Genomic DNA, 24,786 nt, shown 5'->3' with positions numbered 1-24,786 from the left:
TGAATGTCCAGACAGTAAGATAAGAATATACCCAATATGCATTGCCAAATTATATATTCTACAGCAGCAAGTATTGATTCATGAAAATAGTTTTAAATTGATTGCATATAGTGTCATATTAGATTGTGAGTTGAATCCAATTCTCTGGATCAGTATTTCATGTTGAATGGATCAAAAATATGACAATGAAGTAACTGGTAAGGGGGCTAGTTTGCTACTTATCTGTAACTTGAACTTCTGCTGTGATATCAAGTGAATAACTACATCCATGGAGATATTAGATGTAACAGACATCCATCCAACACAAAATAATACTGGATGCCAGAAATAATTAATCAGGTCAGATAAGATCCATGGAGAGAGTTAATGTTTCAGGTTGAAGACATTTGATTAGAAGTGGAAATGCAAAAGTTGTAAATGAAAGAGGAGGTTGAAATAAGAAGAAAAGGGAAATCTGTTGGTGGTAGAATGCTAAGGAGATTGAGAAAGGTTCAAATAAAAAAAATGTCTTGAGTAGTTGTGAATGGAAGAGTGCTGAATGGTTGTCCTATGGTTATCCTCCAAAAGCAAAGTTAAAATACTGCTCCTGGTTTAAAATGTTGCAGTGGGGCAAAGAAAAGGTGACACAACCTTCCCCACATTTGCCCCACAATGAAGACTGGATTTTTATAGTGATGATTTTTTTTCTTCCCTAAGACCCTAAAATGATGGTGCTGGCTGCATTTAAGGTAATCTCCTTTTGCCACCTTCCCGTTCCATGTGTGAACACATGACTTGTCTGATTATCAACTCTCTTACTCAGGCACATGGCCAGGACATCCCGTATGGTATTGGGATCTGGGATGCTGGTTTTGCTTTCTTTCATTTTCTGTTGCTGCTGTGCCTTATCATTAAGATGTTAATGTTTCAAGAAATCAAAGCATGATCCACCTTATAGACAAGTTGTCACTTTTTGAATGATTGATAGCAAACTCCTTCTAGCCATTATGTAAATGTTGCTGCAAATCTGTTAGGGTGAATGATAACAGTACAGTAATCTGCAAATTGTAGATCATTTTTGGCTATGGTAGTCAGTTTAGTTCATCAAACCCAGCTTCCAAGATAAAAGGGCTATTTTTAATTTATTAATTTGTTCGTAATATGACACATAACCTCTGCTTTGAGCAAAGAACACGCAACCTTGTTTTTTTTTATTGCCAAATAAATATTTAGTTATCCATCATCTGGTGATCCCACTTTTAAGTATCTGCACATGACATGTCCTACTGACCGCTGGGGAAAAAGAGTAGTCACTGAGACAGTGCTGCAACATCACATGGCAATAAGGTTAGTTAGCTCTTAAGTTTGCCATGACGCTATCACATCCAGGTCTGTTGCAGGTTGAGAGGAATCCTGAGGAATCTCCTTTTGACCCTTCCATTATTGGTAATCTTTCAATATGAACTGCAAGGATTGCGTTGAAATGCTTGAGCATCTTGTAGTAAGGCGTAGCTATTGCAAGAGCCAGCACTTTGTGCAAGTTTTCTCAGCAAAGAGAGAGTGTGGATATGTGAATTATCCATTTTACACCACCCAGACTTGAAGGTCAGTGCACACCCTTGAAAAGCTCATATATAGATTAAATCATTCCCCACAGAAATGTGTGAAATCTATACTGACCCCGTACTCCTACTCACAAGTGTGGGATAACGGGTATAGGCCTTGACCTAGAACAACCTTTACACAATGTGATTAGCCTCAGTGTTTGTAATGGCTCGACTGCAGTCGTTAACATCACAATTAAAGGATTCATGACATCTGAGGCTATCTGTAAACAAGTAGTTGGTTGCTTGTGAAATGACCAATTATTGGCCATTTCAATTCCTTTCATTCTTATGATTCTGAAAATGTTTAATCTCTTATATCGATGCTACTTAATCAGGTCCTACAGCAAAAATGATACTGGAACACAAGTGGTTAAGAATAAAAATGAGGATATAGTTTGTAAACACGAAAACTTATTCACAATTATATGTCACTCATTATGTGTCACTGCATGCCCTCAGAAGTTTTTTTCCCCTTTCTCTCCATCCCACTACATCTGAATGTAGTCAATTTTCACCGCTGGATGGAGGGATCTTGCTCTGTACTTGACCTGAAAAACTGGAGTGGACATCAATGCATCAATTTTGCCCTTGCCTGTTGGATGTGTCTTGCCCAGATTCAGGCTGACTGTTCCAGACATGGACTTCTACAGGCTTTGGCATCAAAGGTGGGAGTGGAGGGGCCGGGAACCTTAGGAATGTCCCGAGAAAAATCTATAGGAGGCCTGTGTATGGCTCTTCCTCCCTAGGAGTAGTTGAGAGGAAGAGGCAACTGAAGTGAGTTCAATACCTTTGCTCCCACTCTCCTGATGCTGAACATCACACTGGACAACATACTTCAACTGAGAATGGAAAAATTCCACCTAGAATCTATATTTCTCTCTTCAAAGAAACTGCCTCACCTGCTGAGGGTTTCCATTGTTTTTACATTACGTACTTTAATTTCACAGCTTAGATTTATCAAGATAGTTACGAGACACAGGTAACTTGATAGTTACCAGTAGCTTCAGACCCACAATGAAGCTAATTAATTTGGGATGGATCCAAATATATTAAACCATGCAGATATATTTTACATTATAATGTGGTGTGTATGTCTAAATTTCCAGTCATACTGAAAAGAAATCTCAAGTCAGTAATGACCAGTTGAATGAGAATTATTTGTTCCTTATTATCTTGGAGTACAATTACTGTAATCAAGACATGACTTGGAGGTGCCGGTTTTGGACTGGGGTGGACAAAGTTAAAATCACACAACACCAGGTAATAATCCAACAGGTTTATTTGGAAGCACTAGCTTTCAGAGTGCTGCTCCTTCATCATGTGGTTGTGGAGGTTAAGATCATGCTAACAGAATTTATAGCCAAAGGAATCCAGTGTCATGGAGATGAGATAAAGTAAACAATCTTCAATTAAAACTTTCATATTTTATAATGGGATATGCTCACCTCTGTTCTTTGATATGTAAATCCCATAACTTCTTTTAAATTAGATGACCTTGGGGTCATGTCACACTACAGGTGATCCCCCTGCATCACACACACACACACACAAGCTCTCTCTCATATGCACACAAATACACCTCCTGCATTCACACCAACATATGCATCCTCTCACACATAACCCATCTTACACACACATTTAACCAAGTTAAAAATCACACAACACCAGGTTATAGTCCTGCTCCTTCATCAGGTGATTGTGGATTTTAACATTCTAAGACACAGAAATTTATGGCAAAAGTTTACAGTGTGATGTAACTGAAATTACGTATTGAAAAAAATCTGGATGGTTTGTTAAGTCTCTTATCTTTTAGAATGAACATGTTAGTTTCAGTTCTTTCATATGTAAATCGCAGAACATTTAAAACTTACATTCTCAAGTGAACTTTAACAATTGGTGTCATACACACACACACACACACACACACACACACACACACACACACACACACACACACACACACACATTCGATCACGTGCACTCACACCCTCATGCCCACACTCACAGGCACACTCAGTCTGTTGCTCCTACATGCGCACATATATAAGTTTTTGGCATGGATTTGTTTTTGCAGAGTTATGTTTTATTTTGTTCAAAAACTGCGTGAATCCATATAAAACTGTACAGAGGGTTTGTCAGTCTGACATAGCATTGGAACACGGACAGACTTTACACCAATTGTTTAAAAAGCTGAGCTATCTTGAGAATGTAATTTAAAAGAAGTTCTCAGATTTATATATAAAAGAACAGAAACCAGCTTATCCATTATAAAAGATTAAAGTTTTAATCAAAGGTTGTTTACTGTATCACATCTCCATGACACTGGACTCCTTTGACTATAAATTCTGTGAGCATAATCTTAACCTCAACAATCACCTGATGAAGGAGTGGCGCTCTGAAAGCAAGTGCTTCCAAATAAACCTGTTGGACTATAACATGGTGTTAAGTGATTTTTAACTCTGGAAATGAAGACAGTTAACCTTGTTACTCCAGTAAATTAGGAAGCATTCTACAGGCACATTAGCAGGAAGATCATATTTTTGAATATTGCTACAAAATTGTAGTAACTTCGTTGTGACAATGTTTTCTTTGAATATATACTTATTAGAAGGGTACTTGCACAATATTGGTTGGACAAAATTGCATTTTCATCAAGCTATCTTCAAGGTCTGCAGGAAAAATGAACATCATATCAAATTGACCTAGAAGTTATTATGAGCAGTACCATGCTGAATGGTTCAACCCAATTTTGAACCAAGTTTGAAAGCTTTGAGGAGAAAATTAAAGGCACTGGAGCTATGTAAGAAGAATGAACATCTCTTGGGGTTGGGGCTGGGGAGAATCTCAAAAGGTTAATATTACTCTGCAGAGAAAACATATAGTATAGTTGTACTTATCGCCACGAGAGTCTAAGATAGTCTGTATAATGAAATAGATGATATGTACATACAAATATATCCAATGGAGTATCCATTATTATATCGTATTTGTATACTCAAATAATATAAACATTTCTCTTCAAACATTTATCTACGTCTCTTGTATTTTTCAGATTTAAAATGTCCGGATTATGCAATGATTTGTTCTCAAGTGCATGGTGCAGGGGAATTAACTTCACTGTCCCAACCAAATACTTATATCTTATTCTACATAAACACAAAAACAAATTATCTGGTCATTGACTCATTGCTCTTAACTGGGCTGGTTGTTTGCAAATTGGCTGCATTTCCGAAATTACAACACTGACTGATTACCATTGTCATGGTAATTTAAACTACTGTTCTGCACTAAAGACTCCATTATTAAAACTACGTAAGCATAACTCATTCCGTAACATTCAGTTGCTCCTATAAGGACCAACACAATAATAATAGGGTCACTCTAGAATCATCCATGTTTCTATACAACCAAAGTGTGATTGCATTTGCTAGCCGGAAAGTGTAACACTTGAAATGGCCAACTTGTAGTCAGTGCCCAAAATATTAATATTCAGTTCTTAGAAAACTCTCCAGTGTCAACACATCAAGTTTTCATTTTGAGTTGATCTATAGTGTTTCATTTGTTTTTAATTATGTAATTGATCCTGGACTTGACTGTGGGTAATCAACTTAAGGCCAAAAACCATTTAGACAATAGACAATAGGTGCAGGAGTAGGCCATTCAGCCCTTCGACCCTGCACCGCCATTCAATATGATCATGGCTGATCATTCCTAATCAGTATCCGCTTCCTGCCTTATCTCCATAACCCTTTATTCCACTCTCTTTGAGAGCTCTATCCAACTCTTTCTTAAATGAATCCAGAGACTGGGCCTCCACTGCCCTCTGGGGCAGAGCATTCCACACAGCCACCACTCTCTGGGTGAAGAAGTTTCTCCTCATCTCTGTCCTAAATGGACTACCCCATATTTTTAAGCTGTGTCCTCTGGTTCGGCACTCACCCATCAGCGGAAACATGTTTCCTGCTGCCAGAGTGTCCAATCCTTTCATAATCTTATATGTCTCAATCATATCCCCTCTCAGTCTTCTAAACTGAAGGGTATACAAGCCCAGTCGCTTCAGTCTTTCAGTGTAAGGTAATCCCTCCATTCCAGAAATTGACCTCGTGAACCTACGCTGCAGTCCCTCTTAGAGCTTAAGTTAAAGCTACAAAATGAACTTCAGTTTGTTCAAAACATATTTTCAGGTACTTGGATCAATTAGTGCCCTACAATGTTTCAAAGTTGGAAAGCAGAATCTTCTTAATGCCTTACATTATATGTAATATGTTGATAGAGAGGAACATTCACCTTAAGCAGATGGGAGTCCTTCAAAGCAAGTTAGCCTGCTGAAGGGGATGGTGGTGATAACAAAAACTTCTCATATAGGCATTATATTTGGCTGGTTCCAGTGATATCTGGACATTGGGTGAAGACAGCATTAACTTGGCTATAATTTATCTTCAGTAATGATAATTGTTAAGTGTTTGTTTGGTACATTTAAAGAATGGTCATGTGGATTAAGGACTGCTGACACCTGTGGAATCAGCACAAGCCAGGCACATCAAAAGAACAGGAGAAATTGGAGGAGGAATATCTAAGTAATATTATCTCTAAAATGGGAAGATGAAAATGCAGTGATAGCTCATTGGACTAACAATTCACAGACCCAAATGTTTTGTTTCAGGACCATGTTTTCAAATCTCACCATGACAGCTGCTGGAACTTGAATTCAATTAAAATCTGGAATTAAAAGCTTTAGTTATGGTGACTATGAAACGATCATTGATTGTCATAAAATTGCATCTTGTTTACTAATGTTGTGTGGGAAGGGAAATGTGCCATCCTTATCCAAATTGACATATATGTGACTGGCAATGTGGTTCACCCTTGGCTACCCTCGTGGTCTAGCAAGCCCCTCAGTTCAAGGAGAACTAGGGATGGGTAACAAATACTAACCTGCCTATTGACATTCACATCCCATGAAAAATATCTCATTTAATAAATATTGGTCCATTTTCAATATTGTGGACATGTTTATATATACTATAGAACTTTAGTCATGCAGGGTAGAGCTGATTCTAGTTATTATAAATTGGTCAATGCCTCTCCAAAGGAAATTGATAAAATATTGTTACATAATCACATACTAAAAATTACAAAATTTTTAATAAGTATATCAATATTGCTAACTAAAATTATTAGTAACTATTTGTGCAATTTAAATAAAATAAAGTAGTCATAGTCCTATCAGACCATAGGGCTGCTCTCATTTGAGAGAGACAAACTGGTGGTGGATTAACCTGAGGGTCACCATGCATCAGGTGAGGGAAGAAGTTGAGAAGAAGATTCCTTCATGATTAACTCAGTTGGTGCAGGAACTAATTCCACCCTGATGACATGATAATACATCAGGAACCAGTTGGGCAGACAACTAGGCTAACCAACTTTAAAAAGAAAACAACTGATTGTAAATAAAAGTTCTAAGGTTTTTAAAATAGTGGAAAACAACACATCTTGGCATTGTAATTAGGTTAGCAGGATTGTTGAAGCAATTAATTAAATAACTTGTTAGCACTTTGATATAATTTACGGAACAGGTTACATTATCCCTCAGTAACTTCAAAACTGCTTATCATGGAATGTAACATCTGTGCTTAATTCGACTGTTAGTACCTAATGGTGGTGATGTGGGGTTTTCGACTTAGCAACTGACAGCTATTTGATTCTGTACCTATTCATTTTGTTAACAATTCTTTGATTCTGGAAGTTTTGCTTGTACTCACAGTTTTTACTGTGCTTTGACAAACAGAATAATAGAGTAATTAATTTTTCTTCATCCAGTGGGTTTTGCCAGTAACTCGAAACTCAATGCAGCCTTTTGTTGTAAGTAAGTTGTTTTTTTTCAACTTTTGCCTGCAGCATTATGTTTTTTTTAAACTCTAGTTGATCTTGATTAAACTTGTCTTTATTTAAACTAATTTTAGGAGATGAACCTGACTATGATGATTAATCAGTTGCTGCTGATAGCGGTAGGTAATGTTATTTTTCATCAATCATGCATTTATAATGAGGCAAAGTACCCAGAATGTAAACCAGAGGGATGAAAATGTCCACTACTCAACTAATTAACCCATCACGATACACAGCTAAATTTAGATAGTTCAACAATGTTTAGTTGGCTAGTGTAGTGATTGGAACAAAGTCAGCCAGGTGGTCCTAATAGATTATGAGTTCCCTGATTGGGGTTGTGAACCTGATCCAATCAGGTAGTTCTGGCTGACAGATATGAACAGGAGTCATTCCAACTCTATTTTGATTTAGTCCCTGCCCTCCCCTTCACTGTTTGATCACACAGCATTGCCCTTTTTGATGTGAAGGGCACTGCTTGTCACTGGCCACTCGGGTGTTTTCCTATTTTTCTGGTGGTGGAAGTTGAATAAAGATTCATGCACTTTGTGTCTTTCACTGTGTCTCACACCTGCGCACACACACAAAAAAGAAAAAAAAATAAACTCGGGATTGAGCAGTGTCAAGGTCTCCCCCATATGTAAATAAAGGGGGACTGGGTGATAGGATATCAGCCTCTGTGGTGTCATTTCAAAATGTGTGCACTACCCGAGTTACAAAAAAAAGAGAAAAAAAAAATACAACCAGGTCACTCCCCCTCCAAAAAAAAATGAACAGGAGTCATTCTGGTGAACTGAGGGAGTTGACTTGGTTTGAGTTGCACTGCTTCTGATTTTAGTGCTGACCACTAGTTAGCCCAATGTTCAATTCTAAAACTAGTCTTTATTGCCAATTAAAGTTTGTTACTTTACAGTTAAAAAAATCAGAACAGGAGTCATAGAGATGTACAGAATGGAAACAGACCTTTCGGTCCAACCCGCTCATGCCGACCAGATATCCCAACCCAATCTAGCCCCACCTGCCACCACCCGGCCCATATCCCTCCAAACCCTTCTTATTCATATACCCATCCAAATGCCTCTTAACTGTTGCAATTGTACCAGCCTCCACCACTTCCTCTGACAGCTCATTCCATACATGTACCACCCTCTGTGTGAAAACATTGCCCCGTGGGTCTCTTTTATATCTTTCCCCTCTCGCCCTAAACCTATGCCCTCTAGTTCTGGACTCCTCAACCCCAGGGAAAAGGCTTTGCCTATTTACTCTATCCATGCCCCTCAATTTTGTAAACCTCTATAAGGTCACCCCTCAGCCTCCGACGCTTCAGGGAAAACAGCCCCAGCCTATTCAGCCTCTCCCTATAGCTCAAATCCTCCAACCATGGCAACATCCTTGTAAATCTTTTCTGAACCCTTTCAAGTTTCACAACTTCTTTCCGATAGGAAGGAGACCAGAATTGCATGCAATATTCCAACAGTGGCCTAACCAGTGTCCTGTACAGCAGCAACATGACCACCCAACTCCTGTACTCAATACTCTGACCAATAAAGGAAAGCATACCAAACGCCTTCTTCACTATCCTATCTACCTGCGACTCTACTTTCACGAGTTCTATTTATTTAGGAATCAGCCCGGAGCTATCTGGGTCAGTGTCACATACTATGCATGTATAAATAATGGATGATTTAGTGATGGAATGCTGACTTTCATAGCGTTATTTCAGTGGCAATGAGAGAAAACGCCCCTTAAGAGATTCACTCGCAACAGTCATCTTTGAGTTGGGGTAAGCATTTCTGGCATCCTGCTGCTATTTGGGAAGTTTGACTCATTTGATCCTGCTGTTGAAGACTGTTTGTACTGATAGTGAAGCTTAATGGGTGATTCGCCTTTGTGGGGATTTCAGACAAATGGTAAACTGCTTTCTGGAGCTGGATAAATACCCAATCCCTGGCATAGAGGACTTATGTGCAAAATTGACTGGGGGGGCTGTGCTTCACAAAGTTGGACATGAGCCATGCATACTTCCAATTGTAATTAGATGAGGATTCCTAGAAGCATGCTACAATTAATACCATAAGGATTTGCACCAATATATGAGACTCCCATTTGGGGTGTCGTCAGCTTGTGACATTTTCCAGCAGGTGATGGGGATCATTTTACAAGGTGTACCCCAGTTTGCCATTTATGTGGATGATGTGATAATAACTGAGAAGACCAATAAAGAGCATTTAGAGAACTTAGACATAGTGCTTAAATGTTTCTGTAAGGCGGTGTAGGCCTTAGGAGGAAAAAATATGTTCTAGGCACCCAAGTGACCTACTTTTGCTACAGAGTTGATAAATCGGGTTACACCCATTGGAAGATAAAGTGAGGATGATCAAAGCTGCCCCGCTCCCACGTCTGTATCGAAGCTTAGGTCTTTCCTGGGCTGGTGAATTATTATTACGGGAATTTGACACATAATCTGGCCTCCATCCTGGCAGCCTTACATTTGCTATTAAAAAATAATCAGCCTTGGAAATGGTCTCATAGCCAAAATGTACCTTTAGAGGAGTGAAGGAATTGTTATTGTCATCTAAGGTGTTGGCACACTATGATCCCAAACAAAATGCATTTCAAACATGCAATGCCTCCTCCTACGGCACCAGTGACCCAATGGACAGGAATGCCCGATAGTGTATGCTTCTTGAACTTTGGCTGATACCGAAAGAAAATACGTCCAGATCATAGAATCCCTACAATGTGGAAGCAGGCCATTCGACACAAGTTCACATTGACCCTCTGAAGAGTATCCCACCCAGACGCATTCCTCCACCCTATCCTGTAACCCTGCAATTCCTGTGGCTAATGCACTTAAACTTCATATCCCTGAACACTATGGGCAATTTAGTATGGCCAATTCATCTAACATGCACATCTTTGGACCGTGGATGGAAACCGGAGCACCTGGCAGAAACACACAGCAGATATGGGAAGAACGTGTAAGCAGACAGTTGCTTGAGGTTGGAATCAAACCCAGGTCCCTGGTACTGTGAGGCAGCAGTGCTAACGACTGAGCGATCACTTGGCAGGCATCTTTGGTATGAGAAAGTTCCACCAATACCTTTATGGATGTAAATTTGTAATAGTAATAGACTATAAACCCCTGCTAGGGCTACTTAAAGAGGACAGGGCCATGCCACCAGGTTGAATTCAGCGGTTTGCTCTCATTCTGAGTGTGTACAATCACAAGTTGGGACACTGGGAGGCCAAGTAACAAATGCGGATGCCTTGAGTTCCCTCCCTGTAGCAGATATACTACCATTGGTACCGCCACTGAAAGAGTCCATTTCTGATTTTAAACTTTCTGGACACCCTTCCATTCACCATTAACAATGTTAGACTGAAGACACAAAGACTCTGTTCTGGCAAAACTAAAATAGCTGATAGTGATGGGAAAACAAAAGGGCCTATGGGGAGCAAGATAAATTGTCCTAAATATTAGATACTAGCAGGACTCCACCAGAGTCATTCAGGGGTTTCTGAAATAAAGATATTGGCGAGAAGTTCTGTCTGATGGCCAAGACTGGATACTGATGTAGCTGCATTGGTGGGGCAATGTCCAGAGTGCCACAAGAACAAATATTACCATCAGCAGCTCCCCACATTTGTGTTAATGACTAGGTAAACACTGGAGTAGGTTACAAATCAAATATATTGGTCTTTACAAGGGCAGTATGTTTTTAGTCATTGCCATTTAGTCATTAGCCCATTCAAAGTGGTTGGACATCCATAGAGTTAATTCGTCAAGAAGACTCCACACTAAGTTAAATCTGATCTTTCTGGACAGGGGGTGGAGAAGAATGAAATAGCATCTGGAACACTAATGCCAGTCACAAGGCTCTGCTAAGTGAGAGAGACACTTTACTTCAGAGTGCAATGTTCGGTGTCGAAACCATGGAAATGGCACTGCATGGGTAAAAGGCATGGTCAACGCAAGGTCAGCTCCTATGATCCACAAAGTTCGGATAAGAGACAGAACTGAAATCTGTAGCCTCGCAAACGGGATAGGAGCAAAACATATCCAGCCTCTCAGAACATCATTCTGCCTAGCATCAGAGAAACCTCTGAGGATGAGATGGACATGGCAATGTCACAACCCCGATGCCATTACCAACTGAAGAAGATGAATTTCTTCCAAGATGCTTTGGGCGCAGGAGACAGGTTACAGGTTACATACCGCTAGTATCTGAGGCTAAGATAGAGGAACCAGACCTGGTGCGAAAGTGCCCCTGAAGATGCTATAGTAAAAAGAACAGGCCTACATCCCAATACTTAGAGGGGTAGGGATGTAGTGATTAGAATTAGGTCAGCCAGGTGGACCTCATAGAATATGACCTGGTCCAGTCAGAAAGTTCTGGCTGATAGATATAAACCAGAGAGTGTCAAGGGTCTGCTGTCTCCGGGTGCCAGTTCTGAGTTAGCTGGTTCAATGTCATGTTCTGTACATGTGTAAATAAAGATTGACTTGGTGACAGGATACTGGGCTTGGTGGCGTTATTTCAGCTTGTAATCCTTTTTTTTCATAAAACTGTTCACTTCAGTGCATTTATTAAGACCAGTCAGCTGACCTATTTGCATACAGCACCCTGTATCTTCCTTTGATGCTGCCTGACCTGCTGCGCTTTTCCAGCAATACATTTTTAAGCACCCTATATGACCAGGGATGAGGTATAACCTTCCCAGGCCCTGAACAATGTGGGTTTATGGCAAGAAAAAATTGGGAAAAATGGGCGAGAGGTGAAGCAATACCTTTCATGATGTCAGGGCTAAAAAGTCAACCAATCCAAGAAATCAAAACAAGATTCTTGCTAGTGAGCAAAGGGAGGCCTATAATGGGGATTAACATTCATTATCACTCTCATTGCAACTTAATCTCACCTCATTAATATGCAGTCTTCCAATTTCCCATTTATGGGATAAGAACTAGATGTAACAAATTTTTGACATGAATGTTTAAGCAGGTACCTGGCATCTCTAGTTTGCCACTTGCACCTTCAGACATCCAACATGGACATCCAGCAGCAACCTCTATATCCATTCCATGGGCAGCAGCACCCTATATCCAAAGACATTGGCATCCAACATGGACCAGCCTCAATGTATCATCATGGCATCTCCAATCCATTTGCAATATCCTTCTCTACTTTAATTCTGTACCTTAGAGCAGTCAGGGTCGGGGGTCCACACCTCTTTAATCTGGGGAGTGGGTCACAATCAGCCTTGTGGGTCTAGTACATCCAGTCAGCAAAATCAAAGGTAGGTAGTTGGAAACTGTACACATAACAGCTCGGAGTCTGGTTTGGGGATGGGCGGCTAAGTTGCTGAAGGGAGTGGACAATGGGCAGAAGTTATATGGACTGGTAATAATTGCTGGGCTTAATCTTACAACCTTACTCGAAAAGGCCATAATATTTACCATTTTCCAGTCTTCTAAAACTTCTGCCAAGCCTAGAGAAGACTGAAAGATTATGGTCACCTCCATAATGCAATCTCCACTCTCATTTCTGTCAAAGTCCTTGGATGCATCTCATCCAGTCCAAGTACTTTGTCAACTTTAAATGCTAACAGTTTATCAAACACTTCTTCCTTATCAATTTTGTTAGTGCATTTCCCCCTATCACCAAGGACTAGGTCGCACCTCCCTTTTTGACAAATACCAAGACATACAAAGCATTCATTTAACACCTCAGCCATGCCTGCTGCATCGATGTGTAAATTCCCTTCTTTTCTCTAATTGGCCATACTCCTTTTACCATGCCTTTACTACTTACTTGCCTATAGAAGATTTTGAGACACCCTTTTACATTGGCTGCCAGTATTTTCTGTTATTCCTCTTTGCTTTTCTTATTTGCTTTTTCACCTTCGCCTCGGAATCTTCCATATTCCTTTTGGCTCTCAATTGAATTTCTACCCGAAGTTTTCATAAGCACATTGACTCTTCTTTCCCTTAATTTCTGTCACCTTTGCCGTCCAGGGAGGTCAGGACTTGTTTGTCTTAGCTTTCCAAGTTGACTCAATATACCTCAACTATATTCAAACTATCTCCTCTTTGAAGGTAGGAGAAAGTGAGGTCTGCAGATGCTGGAGATCAGAGCTGAAAATGTGTTGCTGGAAAAGCTCAGCTAGTCAGGCAGCATCCAAGGAGCAGGAGAGTCCACGTTTCGGGCATGAGCCCTTCTTCAGGAATGATGAAAGTGTGTTCAGGCTAAGATAAAAGGTAGGGAGGAGGGATTGGGGGAGGTGCATTGGAAATGTGATAGGTGGAAGGACGTCATGGTGAGGGTGATAGACCGGAGTGGGGGTGGGCAGAGAGGTCAGGAAGAAGATTGCAGGTTAGGAAGGCGGTGCTGAGTTCGAGGGATTTGACTGAGACAAAGTGGGGGGAGGGGAAATGAGGAAACTGGAGAAATCTAAGTTCATTCCTTGTAGTTGGAGGGTTCCTGTGCGGAAGATGAGGCGCTCTTCCTCCAGCTGTCGTGTTGCTATGGTCTGGCGATGCCTAGGAGAAAGTGAGGACTGCAGATGCTGGAGATCAGAGCTGAAAATGTGTTGCTGGAAAAGTGCAGCAGGTCAGGCAGCATCCAAGGAGCATGAGAGTCGACGTTTCGGGCATCGCCAGACCATAGCAACATGATGGCTGGCGGCAGTGACCACATCTGCAGCAAGTGTTGGTAGCTGGAAGAACTCCGGATCAGAGTTGATGATCTGGAATCTGAGCTTCAAACACTGCGGCACATCTGGGAGGGGGAAGAGTTACCTGGACGCTTTGTTTCAGGAGGCAGTCACACCTGGGAGATTAAGTAATTCACATTCAGCTAGTGATCAGGGACATCAGAATGTGACTGTAAGTGAGGCAGGTAGGGGGAACCTGAGTTCAGGAGTGCAGGAGCCTCAGCCCTTGACCTTGTCCAACAGGTATGAGATTCTTGCTCCCTGTACGGATGAGGAAAAGGGCTCTGGACAGAATGAGCCAGCTGACCACAGCACCATGGTGCAGAAGGCCATTCAAGAGGGGGGAGCAAGTCAACAAGTAGTGGTTATATGGGAATTCTATAATTACGGGGACAGATAGTATCCTTTGCAAGCCGGATCGGGAGTCTCGCATGGTGTGTTGCCTGCCCGGTGCCAGGGTGCGGGACATCTCTGACCGGCTTGAAAGGATATTGGAGTGGGAGGGGGAGGATCCAGTTGTTGTGGTCCACGTTGGTACTAACAACATAGGCAAGACTAGGGTGGAGGACCTGTTTGGGGATTACGAAGCATTAGGAAGGAAATGGAAGTACAGGTCCTCAAGGGTCAATCTCCGGATTACTGCCCGAGCCACGTGCCAATTGGCATAGGGATAAGAAAATTAGGGAAGTAAACACGTGGCTACGGGATTGGTGTGGGAAAGAGGGATTCCACTTCATGGGGCATTGGCATCAGTTTTGGAACAGGGGGGGGATCTGTACCGTTGGGATGGTCTCCACCTGAACCGATCAGGTACCAATGTTCTAGCGAAGAGCATAAATAGGGTGGTCAGTAGGACTTTAAACTTCTGAGTTGGGGGGAAGGGAAAGTGAAAGCGACAGGGAGTATGAAGTTAAATGGAAAGATAAGCAACAGGATAGCATATGTGCAGGCGGATTTAAACTCAAGGCAGACTGGGAATGCAGCAAAAAGGAAGGATAACTTAGGACATCTTATGACTTCCAATATCTCTAATGATAAAGTTAGCATTAAGGCACTTTACCTGAATGCTCATAGCATTCATAACAAAGCAGATGAACTGATGGCATAGATCACAGTGAATAATTATGATGTGGTAGGCATCACAGAGACGTGGTTGCAGGGGGGTCAGGACTGGCAGTTAAACCTCTAAGGATTTTCAAGTTATCGAAAAGACAGGGAGGTGGTCAGAGGAGGTGGGGTTGCCTTGTTAGTTAAGAACAAAATTAAATCTATGGCACTGAATGACATAGCGTCGGATGATGTGGAGTCTGTGTGGGTGGAATTAAGGAACCACGAGGGCAAAAAAACCATAATGGGAGTTATATACAGACCTTCTAACAGTGGTCAGGACCAGGGACACAACATGTACTGGGAAATAGAGAAGGCATGTCAGAAAGGCAAGGTCACGGTGATCATGGGAGACTTCAATATGCAGGTGGACTGGGTAAATAATATTGCCAGTGGATCCAAAGAAAGGGAATTCATAGAATGCTTACAGGATGGCTTTTTGGAACAGCTTGTCATGGAGCCCACAAGGGAACAGGCTATTTTGGACCTAGTGCTTTGTAATGAACCAGACTTTATAAAAGATCTTAAAGTAAGGGAACCCTTAGGAAGCAGCGATCATAATATGGTAGAGTTCAGTCTGCAGTTTGAAAGAGAGAAGGCAAAATCGGATGTAATGGTGTTACAGTTAAATAAAGGTAATTATGAGGGCATGAGAGAGGAACTGACAAAAATAGACTGGAAGCAGAGCCTAGTGGGGAAGACAGTAGAGCAAAAATGGCAGGAGTTTGTGGGTATAATTGAGGACACTGTACAGAGGTTCATCCCCAAGGAAAGAAAGATTATCCGGGGAGGGATTAGACAGCCATAGCTGACAAAGGAAGTCAGGAAATGTATTAAAGAAAAAGATCTTATAAAGTGGCCAAGAGCAGTGGGAAATCAGAAGATTGGGAAGGCTACAAAAACAAACAGAGGATAACAAAGAGAGAAATAAAGAAGGATAGGATCGAATATGAAGGTAGGCTAGCCAGTAATATTAGAAATGACTGTAAAAGTTTCTTTCAATACATAAGAAACAAACGACAAGCAAAAGTAGACATTGGCCCACTTCAAACTGATGCTGGAAGCCAAGTGATGGGAAATAAGGAAATAGCAGGAGAACTTAACAAGTACTTTGCGTCATTCTTCACAGTGGAAGACATGAGTAATATCCCAACAATTAAAAGGGTGTCGGGGGCTGAGTTGTGTATGGTTGCCATTACAAAAGAGAAAGTGCTAGAAAAGCTAAAAAGGTCTTAAAATTGATAAATCTCCTGGCCCTGATGGGATACACCCTAGAGTTCTGAGAGGTGGCTGAGGAAATAGCGGAGGCATTGGTTGAGATCTTTCAAAAGTCACTGGAGTCAGGGAAAGTCCCGGATGATTGAAAGATTGCTATTGTAATCCCCTCGTTCAAGAAAGGATCAAGGCAAAAGATGGAAAATTATAGGCCAATTAGCCTAACCTCGGTTGTTGGTAAAATTCTAGAATCCATCATTAAAGATGAGGTTTCTAAATTCTTGGAAGAACAGAGTCTGATTAGAACAAGTCAACATGAATTTAGTAAGGGGAGGTTGTGTCTGACAAAACCTGTTGGAATTCTTTGAAGCGGTGACAAGTAGGTTAGACCAGGGAAACCCAGTGGATGTGGTCTATCTAGACTTCCAAAAGGCCTTTGATAAGGTGCCACACGGGAGGCTGCTGAGCAAGGTGAGGGCCCATGGTGTTCGAGGTGAGCTACTGGGATGGATTGAGGATTGGCTGTCTGACAGAAGGCAGAGAGTTGGGATAAAAGGTTCTTTTTTGGAATGGCAATCGGTGACAAGCGGTATCCCGCAGGGTTCAGTGTTGGGGCCGCAGCTGTTCACATTATATATTAATGATCTGAATGAAGGGACTGGGGGCATTCTAGCGAAGTTTGCCAATGATACGAAGTTAGGTAGACAGGCAGGTTGTACTGAGGAAGTGGGGAGGCTGCAGAAAGATCTAGACAGTTTGGGAGAGTGGTCCAGGAAATGGCTGATGGAATTCAACGTGAGCAAATGCGAGGTCTTGCACTTTGGCAAAAAGAATAAAAGCATAGACTACTTTCTAAACGGTGAGAAAATTTGTAGAGCCAAAGTACAAAGGGATCTGGGAGTGCTAGTTGAGGATTTTCTAAAGGTAAACATGCAGGTTGAGTCCATGATTAAGAAAGAGAATGCAATGTTGTCATTTATCTCAAGAGGGTTGGAATATAAAAGCAGAGATGTGCTACATAGACTTTATAAAGCTCTGGTTAGGCCCCATTTGGAGTACTGTGTCCAGTTTTGGTCCCCACACCTCGGGAAGGACATACTGGCACTGGAACATGTCCAGCGGAGATTCACACGGATGATCCCTGGAATGGTTGTTCTAACATATGAGGAACGGCTGAGGATCCTGGGATTGTATTCATTTGAGTTTAGAAGATTGAGGGGAGACTTAATAGAAACTTACAAGATAATACATGGCTTGGAAAGGGTGGACCCTAGGAAATTGTTTCCGTTAAGTGAGGAGACTAGGACCCGTGGACACAGCCTTAGAATTAGAGAGGGTCAATTCAGAACAGAAATGCGGAGACATTTCTTCAGCCAGAGTGTGGTGGGCCTGTGGAATTCATTGCCGCAGCGTGCAGTGGAGGCCGGGATGCTAAATGTCTTCAAGGCAGAGATTGATGGATTCTTGATGTCACGAGGAATTAAGGGCTACGGGGAGAGTGCTGGTAAGTGGAGTTGAAATGCCTATCAGCCATGATTGAATGGCGGAGTGAACTCGATGGGCCAAATGGCCTTACATCCACTCCTATGTCTTATGGTCTTATGGTCTTAACAACATTTAAAAGGCATTTGTACAAATGCATGGATAGGAAAGGTTCAGAAGGATACGGGCCAAGTGCAGGGAAATGGGGTTAGAGTGGATGGACATTTTGGTCAGGCATGGACCAGTTTGGGCCAAAGGGCCTGTCTCTGTGCTGTAGGACAATGTGACTCTAAATGTTAAAACTCACTTACTATGACATGTCACCCATGCTGTCTGTGAGCCCTCAGGAACTCTTATTTTTCCTTCCTGCTGCATCTGAGTACAGTCATGGATTCAGCAACTGCATGAGATGCTGAAACTCGGTGGGAATGCTGTCCAGAGTTAAGCCTACCAATGATGTAGACTTTCTACAAAGGAGACCATTGGCTTGGAGGTTTTGTCATGTGACCCAAGGAGCATTTGTGACTCCAGGGTCCAGATTTGTGTCCTGCATAGATGCAGCTGCACCTTCTTTGGTTTTAATTCCCACAGGGTTAATGGTGGCAGGCAGGGTGGAGGTAAAAGATGCAAGCAATTCTGGAGTGACTTGAGAAGCAATTTCTGGGGTGCATATTTGGCTCCGTCTGGAATGAGGTCACGTTTCTTCATCCTTTGTTGTCCCAGTGGCTGAAGTGATGGAATGCAGGTTGTTATACATATGCAGCAGATATCCATGCTTTTCACAATCTTATACACTTAATAAGACCCCACCACCACCTCAGTCTCCTATTCTCTAAGGAAAAAAAGACTTAACTTGTCCAATCTCTCCCTATAACTCAGACCGTTGAGTTCCGACAAGGTGACTAAAACGGAACACAATATGCCAAGTGCGGCCTCACCAACGTCCTGTACAACTGCAACATAATTTCCCAACTTCTATACTCAGTGCCCTGACAGATGAAGGCCAGTGTGCCAAAAGCCTTCTTCACTGACCTGTCTACATGTGACTCCTCTTTCAGAGAATCGTGCACCTGAACTCCATGGTCCCTCTGCTGTGCATTTGTCTGAAGTTCTGAATTGCCAATCCCATGGGGTCCTCTCCTGTGTGAGACTGACCAGGTGCTTGGTCTCCAGCAGTTCTCTGAGTGCCAGTGACCTGTAATGTTTCTTTCTTGACCAGATGCACAGAGACATGGCAGTGATGGATTGACCAGCAGGTGCTCTGGACTTTGCTCTGGACAGCATTCCACCAAGTTTCAGCATCCCAGCTGTTTGGTGGAGCAGGGGATATCTTGCATGACTGCCCTCTTAACTGCAGAGACCATGGATATACCATTGGTACCTACAGGAGACAAAAGAGAGGAAGTGTCACCAAAGAGTAGATGTTAATGATAATAATAGATTCACAGTGGGGGTAATGGGAGAGTTAGCTCAAGAATGGGGACTGCCTCTATTGGCTAGTTTCTTGTATAATGGAAGAAAGAGAGGGATTTAATGAGTTGAAAGTGGCATAGTTGTTCGTACTGGTGCAGGTAGGGAAAAGATGAAGTCTTATGTTTGAGCAGGCAATGCAGATTTAACAATATAGATGGTTTGGGGAGCTGAGCTAGTGAAGAAAGGTGTACCATGGTCGAGCATGAGCCTTGCTCGATGCTGGAATAGCGTGTAAAATAGCAGAGATCAGATGGTTACACTTACCCTGGAAGAGAAGTCACTGATGTTCTTCTTACACTGCTGCATGTTTGTCCACACTGCAGAGACTGCACTCAACTCAGTGGCTTTTCTACTGGTCTTGGGAATACCTGCAACCAGGATGCCGATTTTCCCTTGTCTGCTATGTGTGGGGTGTAAATCGCTAAGCTGGGTGGATCCAGGCTGCTAATACTTGACTGAGAGTGTAGTGGTCTTTTGAATATGTCATCAGTGCGAGAGAAGTCAGTATATCCTGGCATTGGTGAGTACTTCCAGTGACAGCAAGTGGAGGAATCGGGTTAACATTGGACAGGAAGGTATCATAAGGATGTGATAACTAATCATTAAGCCAAGTTTGAGATGATTACATGAGAAAATCTTAATGAGAAGAATCCCTCAATGAACTTTGATGACCACTGACACTCAGCAGATTTCTGGTAAAATTCATATCCATATACAGTGATTGTTTAAATGCAATATCCTAAGAAAATTAGGAAGGCTAAGGATGAAAACAGGTCATTGGCCTATTTATTCCTCTATTATTCAGCTCTCCCAGTTTAAATATGCTCTAAGTACGTAAATACCTAGATGTCTACTACCTTGCTTAGCTCATAATTTTACATTAAGCAATTTATCTGGTATGACTAGTTTCAGCTTTATTTCAACATAGCATTTAGTTGTATACTTTGTCTTAACCATTCATTAGTTTATATACATCAATCTTTTTGTTTTGTCATGACTGTAGAGGGTGAGGTTTTTAAACATCTCCAAGCCATTCTGCAATTATACTGACTTACTTCAATGCTTGCAATTTAGTTGATGGCATAATAATCGAAATCACCTTGCATCACACCAGGGTCATACGCTATCTTGTATATTTAATATTTATGAATGGTCTTTATTTCAATGATAACAACTTAAAACAAATCTTTTTGATTGAAGTTAAATCTAAGTAAAATTTTTAGTTTATCTTTTTCACAGAAGATGTTTTAAAATAAAATGAATTTTCACAATTTAAAAGAGTATGAGTTTAAAAGCATGTGTTAAAGCTGGATGAGACTGATCTTGGGATATCACAGCTCATACCATTTTAGAGTAATATGTTGAGAGTCCATTACACAAAGATATTAAGTAATTCATCAGCTCTCATCTAAGGTGGCCAACCAGTATGTACACGTATGCAAAAGGCCACATATTTTTCTATTTTGTGACTATAACATAAATTGGAAGTTGTATTCCTTCTTAACTGAAGTACCAGAAATATTTTGCAACTTGAAAATTAATTGCTACGCATTTTTGAGCTATGCAATACAATGTTGTTTTTGATGCAGTGAGGGAGGGAATCCAAGAGTTGAGTGGCATCAAGAGTCTTTTGAAGTTAGGAAAATCTGTCTAACAAAAGCCCTCAGGTTGAGGTATAAGTGTCAGGTCAGCAGAGAGAATAAAGAGTCTGCAACTGAAAGCATCCATCTCTTTATTCTGTCACTCTCTTGGGAAAAAAATAGGAAGCAAAGAAAATTTATAGGAATAAGTTCAAACAAGAAAAGACTATCAATTCAAAAACAACCATTATCCTACAGACAGCAGTGTGTCATTGGTGTTACAAGTCAAAAGGACAATGTGATTTCATTTAACCAATCCTTGGAATCTGGCCTTCAATCCTCAGAATTCCATTTGCGTTATCTATATTCTTTCCCCATCCATAGTACCTGTGTTAAACCATGTATCTTGGGTTTGTCTTAAATTATTTAGTTTGTTCATTTGGACCATTGAAGAGTATAGTTTAAATTCCATAGCAGCAGATTAGCAATACTTTCTTCTATAGGCTTTTTGTTATAGTCGCGTGTTACAATAAATAGTTATTTTTCTATCACTAACAAAATCTGATGTTGATTTTCCTTAATATCGGTCATGCAGGCAAATTGATCATTTTGTGCTCACATTAGAATTGTTTACATTGTAGAATGACTTGTAGAAAAGTGGGATACAATTACCGTCAAAGTCTTCCCAGTTAAGTCATAATTCCTAATGTGGCAAGCGCAATTTATTTTTGAGGACACCATCGCGATTCCTGGAATTGATGTGAATGGAAGGACCATAAGACCATAGGAAGACATTTGGCAACAGTCAGCTTTAAAACAAACCCTATAAAGTGTTGGTTTATGCCTGGGGTGAAAAGTTGTGAGAGGTTTGCTTTTACAGACAAAAGTTATCAAGAAAGGAAGATAATATAATTGCAAAATCAAGACCCTATCCAAAAATGTGATGGGTTATTTGGAAATAGGAGTGAAATTGAGCTAAGTAAATGAGTTTTGAGAAGATTTGTACGTAAAGTTTTCTGACTCTTAAATGTCTTAACAATACAATAAATTACATTTTAGAAAGGAATTGGTCATTTGGTTAGTTGAGCTTGCTTCACTATTCAGCTAAACCAAGTCTGATTATCCACCATCCTGCACTACCTCCATATTATATCATTAGTTTCTAGAAGTCTATCAGTTTCTCATTTGAACATGCCATATAATTGATCTCCAACAGTAGTCTGCAGCTGCCATTCATGGCTCATTTTATTTGTCATGGGCATGTTGAACAGAGCGTAATTGTTGATAGGAATCTGGAGGTCCTTTTGGATGTGATTGCTACCCATGGAATGTACCCTGAGATGTTAGTGACTGATGGAGGTCAGAAGAAACAGGCAGCAAGCTGAAGGAGCTAGGTGACTGTTCGCACTTTCAGGTCGACAATCATTGCTGACCATTTCCAACCTGGCAGGTGGGAGAATGGGCAGCTGCATATCAATGAGGCAAGTTGACATAATAATGAGGATGTCAATGCATGCAAATAGACTTTTTACTGCTCACTAGCAAGAATCTTGTGTTGCTGTTCAGCATTTCGTTGAAAAATGGAACATTTTGCTGTCAATGACTGGAAGCTGCTCATCACTGCCAATCTCATGTGATTCTCCCAAATATGTGAAAGCCCAGATTGTTTAGTGTCTGGGAAGATTCCACCTAATTTAACCATTGTAGGTTGTGGTTAAAAAGGTGACTCATTAATGTCCTTTAGGGAATAAAATCTGCCAATGTTATGTGATCTAGCCAGCATGTCATAGAGTCATAGAGATGTACAGCACGGAAACAGACCCTTCGGTCCAACTCGTTCATGCCTACCATATATCCCAAACCAATCTAGTACCACCTGCCAGCACCTGGCCCATATCCCTCCAAATCCTTCCTGTTCATATACCCATCCAGATGCCTTTTAAATGGTACAATTGTATTAACCTCCATCACTTCCTCTGGCAGCTCATTCCATACACGTAGCACCCTCTGAGTGAAAAGTTGCCTCTTAGGTCTCTTTTATATCTTTCCCCTCTCACCCTAAACCTATGCCCTCTAGTTCTGGAGTCCCCCACCCCAGGGAGAAGATGTTGTCTATTTATCCTATCCATGCCCCTCATGATTTTATAAGCCTCTATAAGGTCACCCTTCAGCCTCCGACATTCCAGGGGAAATAGCCCCACCCTATTCAACATCTCCCTATAGCTCAAATCCTCCAACCCTGGTAACATTCTTGTCAATTTTTTCTGAACCCTTTCAAGTTTCACAAATTCTTTCCCATAGGAAAGCAACAAGAATTGCATGCAATATTCCAACAGTGATTCCAGACTTACAGCAATATGGTTGATTCTTAATTGCCTAACAAGCCACTCAGTTCAAAGGCAATTAGGGATGCCGAATAAAAGCTTCCCCAACCATCGACACCCACAAGCCATGAATGAACACAAAATAGAATGAACTTCCCTCCATTGCAATTCCAGAAAACACATTCTAAATTCAAATCACTCTTTGTATGAAAATAATTTTTTCTCACCTTGCATTTGTTCTTTTGCAAAACGCTTTTAAACTGTGACCTTTGTTTCTCAATCTTCTACAAGGAGGAAAGTTTTCCAAATCTCTTATACTTTTGAAAACTTCCATCAGGTCTATTCTCAGCATTCTGCTCTCTAAGGAAAACATTCTAAACTTCTCAGATCTATCCTCATGACTGAAGTTTCCCCACCCTGGAACCATTTTCATGAACCTTTTTCTGCACTTATGTCCAATACATGAGAATGATGCTGGAGAAATAAAAAATGGGAATAAGGAAATGGCAAAAGAGTTGAATATGTATTTTATAATCGGTCTTCACTGTAGAGGATACTAATAGCCTTCCAAAAATAATACAAATGTCAAGCAAAAAGAGGGAGAGGAAGTAAATGTAATTAACAATGACTGAAGAAAGTGCTAGGAAAACTAATAGAGCTAAACGCCATTAAGTCTCTTAGATCTGATGGGATGTATCCGAGGATATTAAAGGAAGATACAGAGATATTAGATATATTGGTAGTAATCCTCCAAAAATCCTTAGGTTCTGAGAAAGTCCCAGGGAATTGGAAAACTGCCAATGTAACACCTTTATTCAAAAAGGGAAGTAGACAGAAAAAGGAAGTATAGGCCAGCTAAACATGTTCTGGATGTAGGTTTGCTCGCTGAGCTGGAAGGTTCATTTCCAAATGTTTCGTCACCCTATTAGGTAATATCTTCAGTGAGCCTCCAGGCGAAGCACTGTTGATAATTCCTGCTTTCTATTTATATGTTTGGGTTTCTTTGGGTTGGTGATGTCATTTCCTGTGGTGACATCATTTCCGGTGGTGATGTTTTTTCCTGTTCTTTTTCTCAGGGGGTGGTAGATGGGGTCTAACTCAATGTGTTTGCTGATAGAGTTCCAGTTTTAATGTCATGCCTCTAGGAATTCTCGTACTTGTCTCTGTTTGGCTTGTCCTAGGATGGATGTGTTGTCCCAGTTGAAGTGGTGTCCTTCCTCATCTATATGTAAGGATACTAGTGATGGAGGGTCATGTCATTTTGTGGCTAGTTGATATTCATGTATCCTGGTGGCTAGTTTTCTGCCTGCTTGTCCAACGTAGTGTTTGTTACAGTCCTTGCACAGTATTTTTTTTGTAAATAACATTAGTTTTGCAAAAGTATTTTGCAAACAACAAGCAAAACTAATGTTATTTACA

At 41.0% G+C, this 24,786-nt stretch overlaps 1 protein-coding gene across 1 annotated transcript in view; it reads left to right on the top strand.

The window, feature by feature from the left end:
- Window positions 1–24,786, top strand: part of LOC132823598 (diacylglycerol O-acyltransferase 1-like) — a 195,773-nt gene that overhangs the window by 135,462 nt on the left and 35,525 nt on the right. The window contains exons 11-12 of the mRNA XM_060837516.1: window positions 7,407–7,448; window positions 7,550–7,594. Of these exons, the coding sequence (XP_060693499.1) occupies window positions 7,407–7,448; window positions 7,550–7,594 (87 nt within the window). The remainder of the gene's footprint in view (window positions 1–7,406; window positions 7,449–7,549; window positions 7,595–24,786) is intronic.

Source organism: Hemiscyllium ocellatum, chromosome 17 (assembly GCF_020745735.1).
Source record: "Hemiscyllium ocellatum isolate sHemOce1 chromosome 17, sHemOce1.pat.X.cur, whole genome shotgun sequence".
Classification (NCBI taxonomy): Eukaryota; Metazoa; Chordata; class Chondrichthyes; order Orectolobiformes; family Hemiscylliidae; genus Hemiscyllium; species Hemiscyllium ocellatum.
This window is presented reverse-complemented; position numbering and strand designations above follow the sequence as displayed.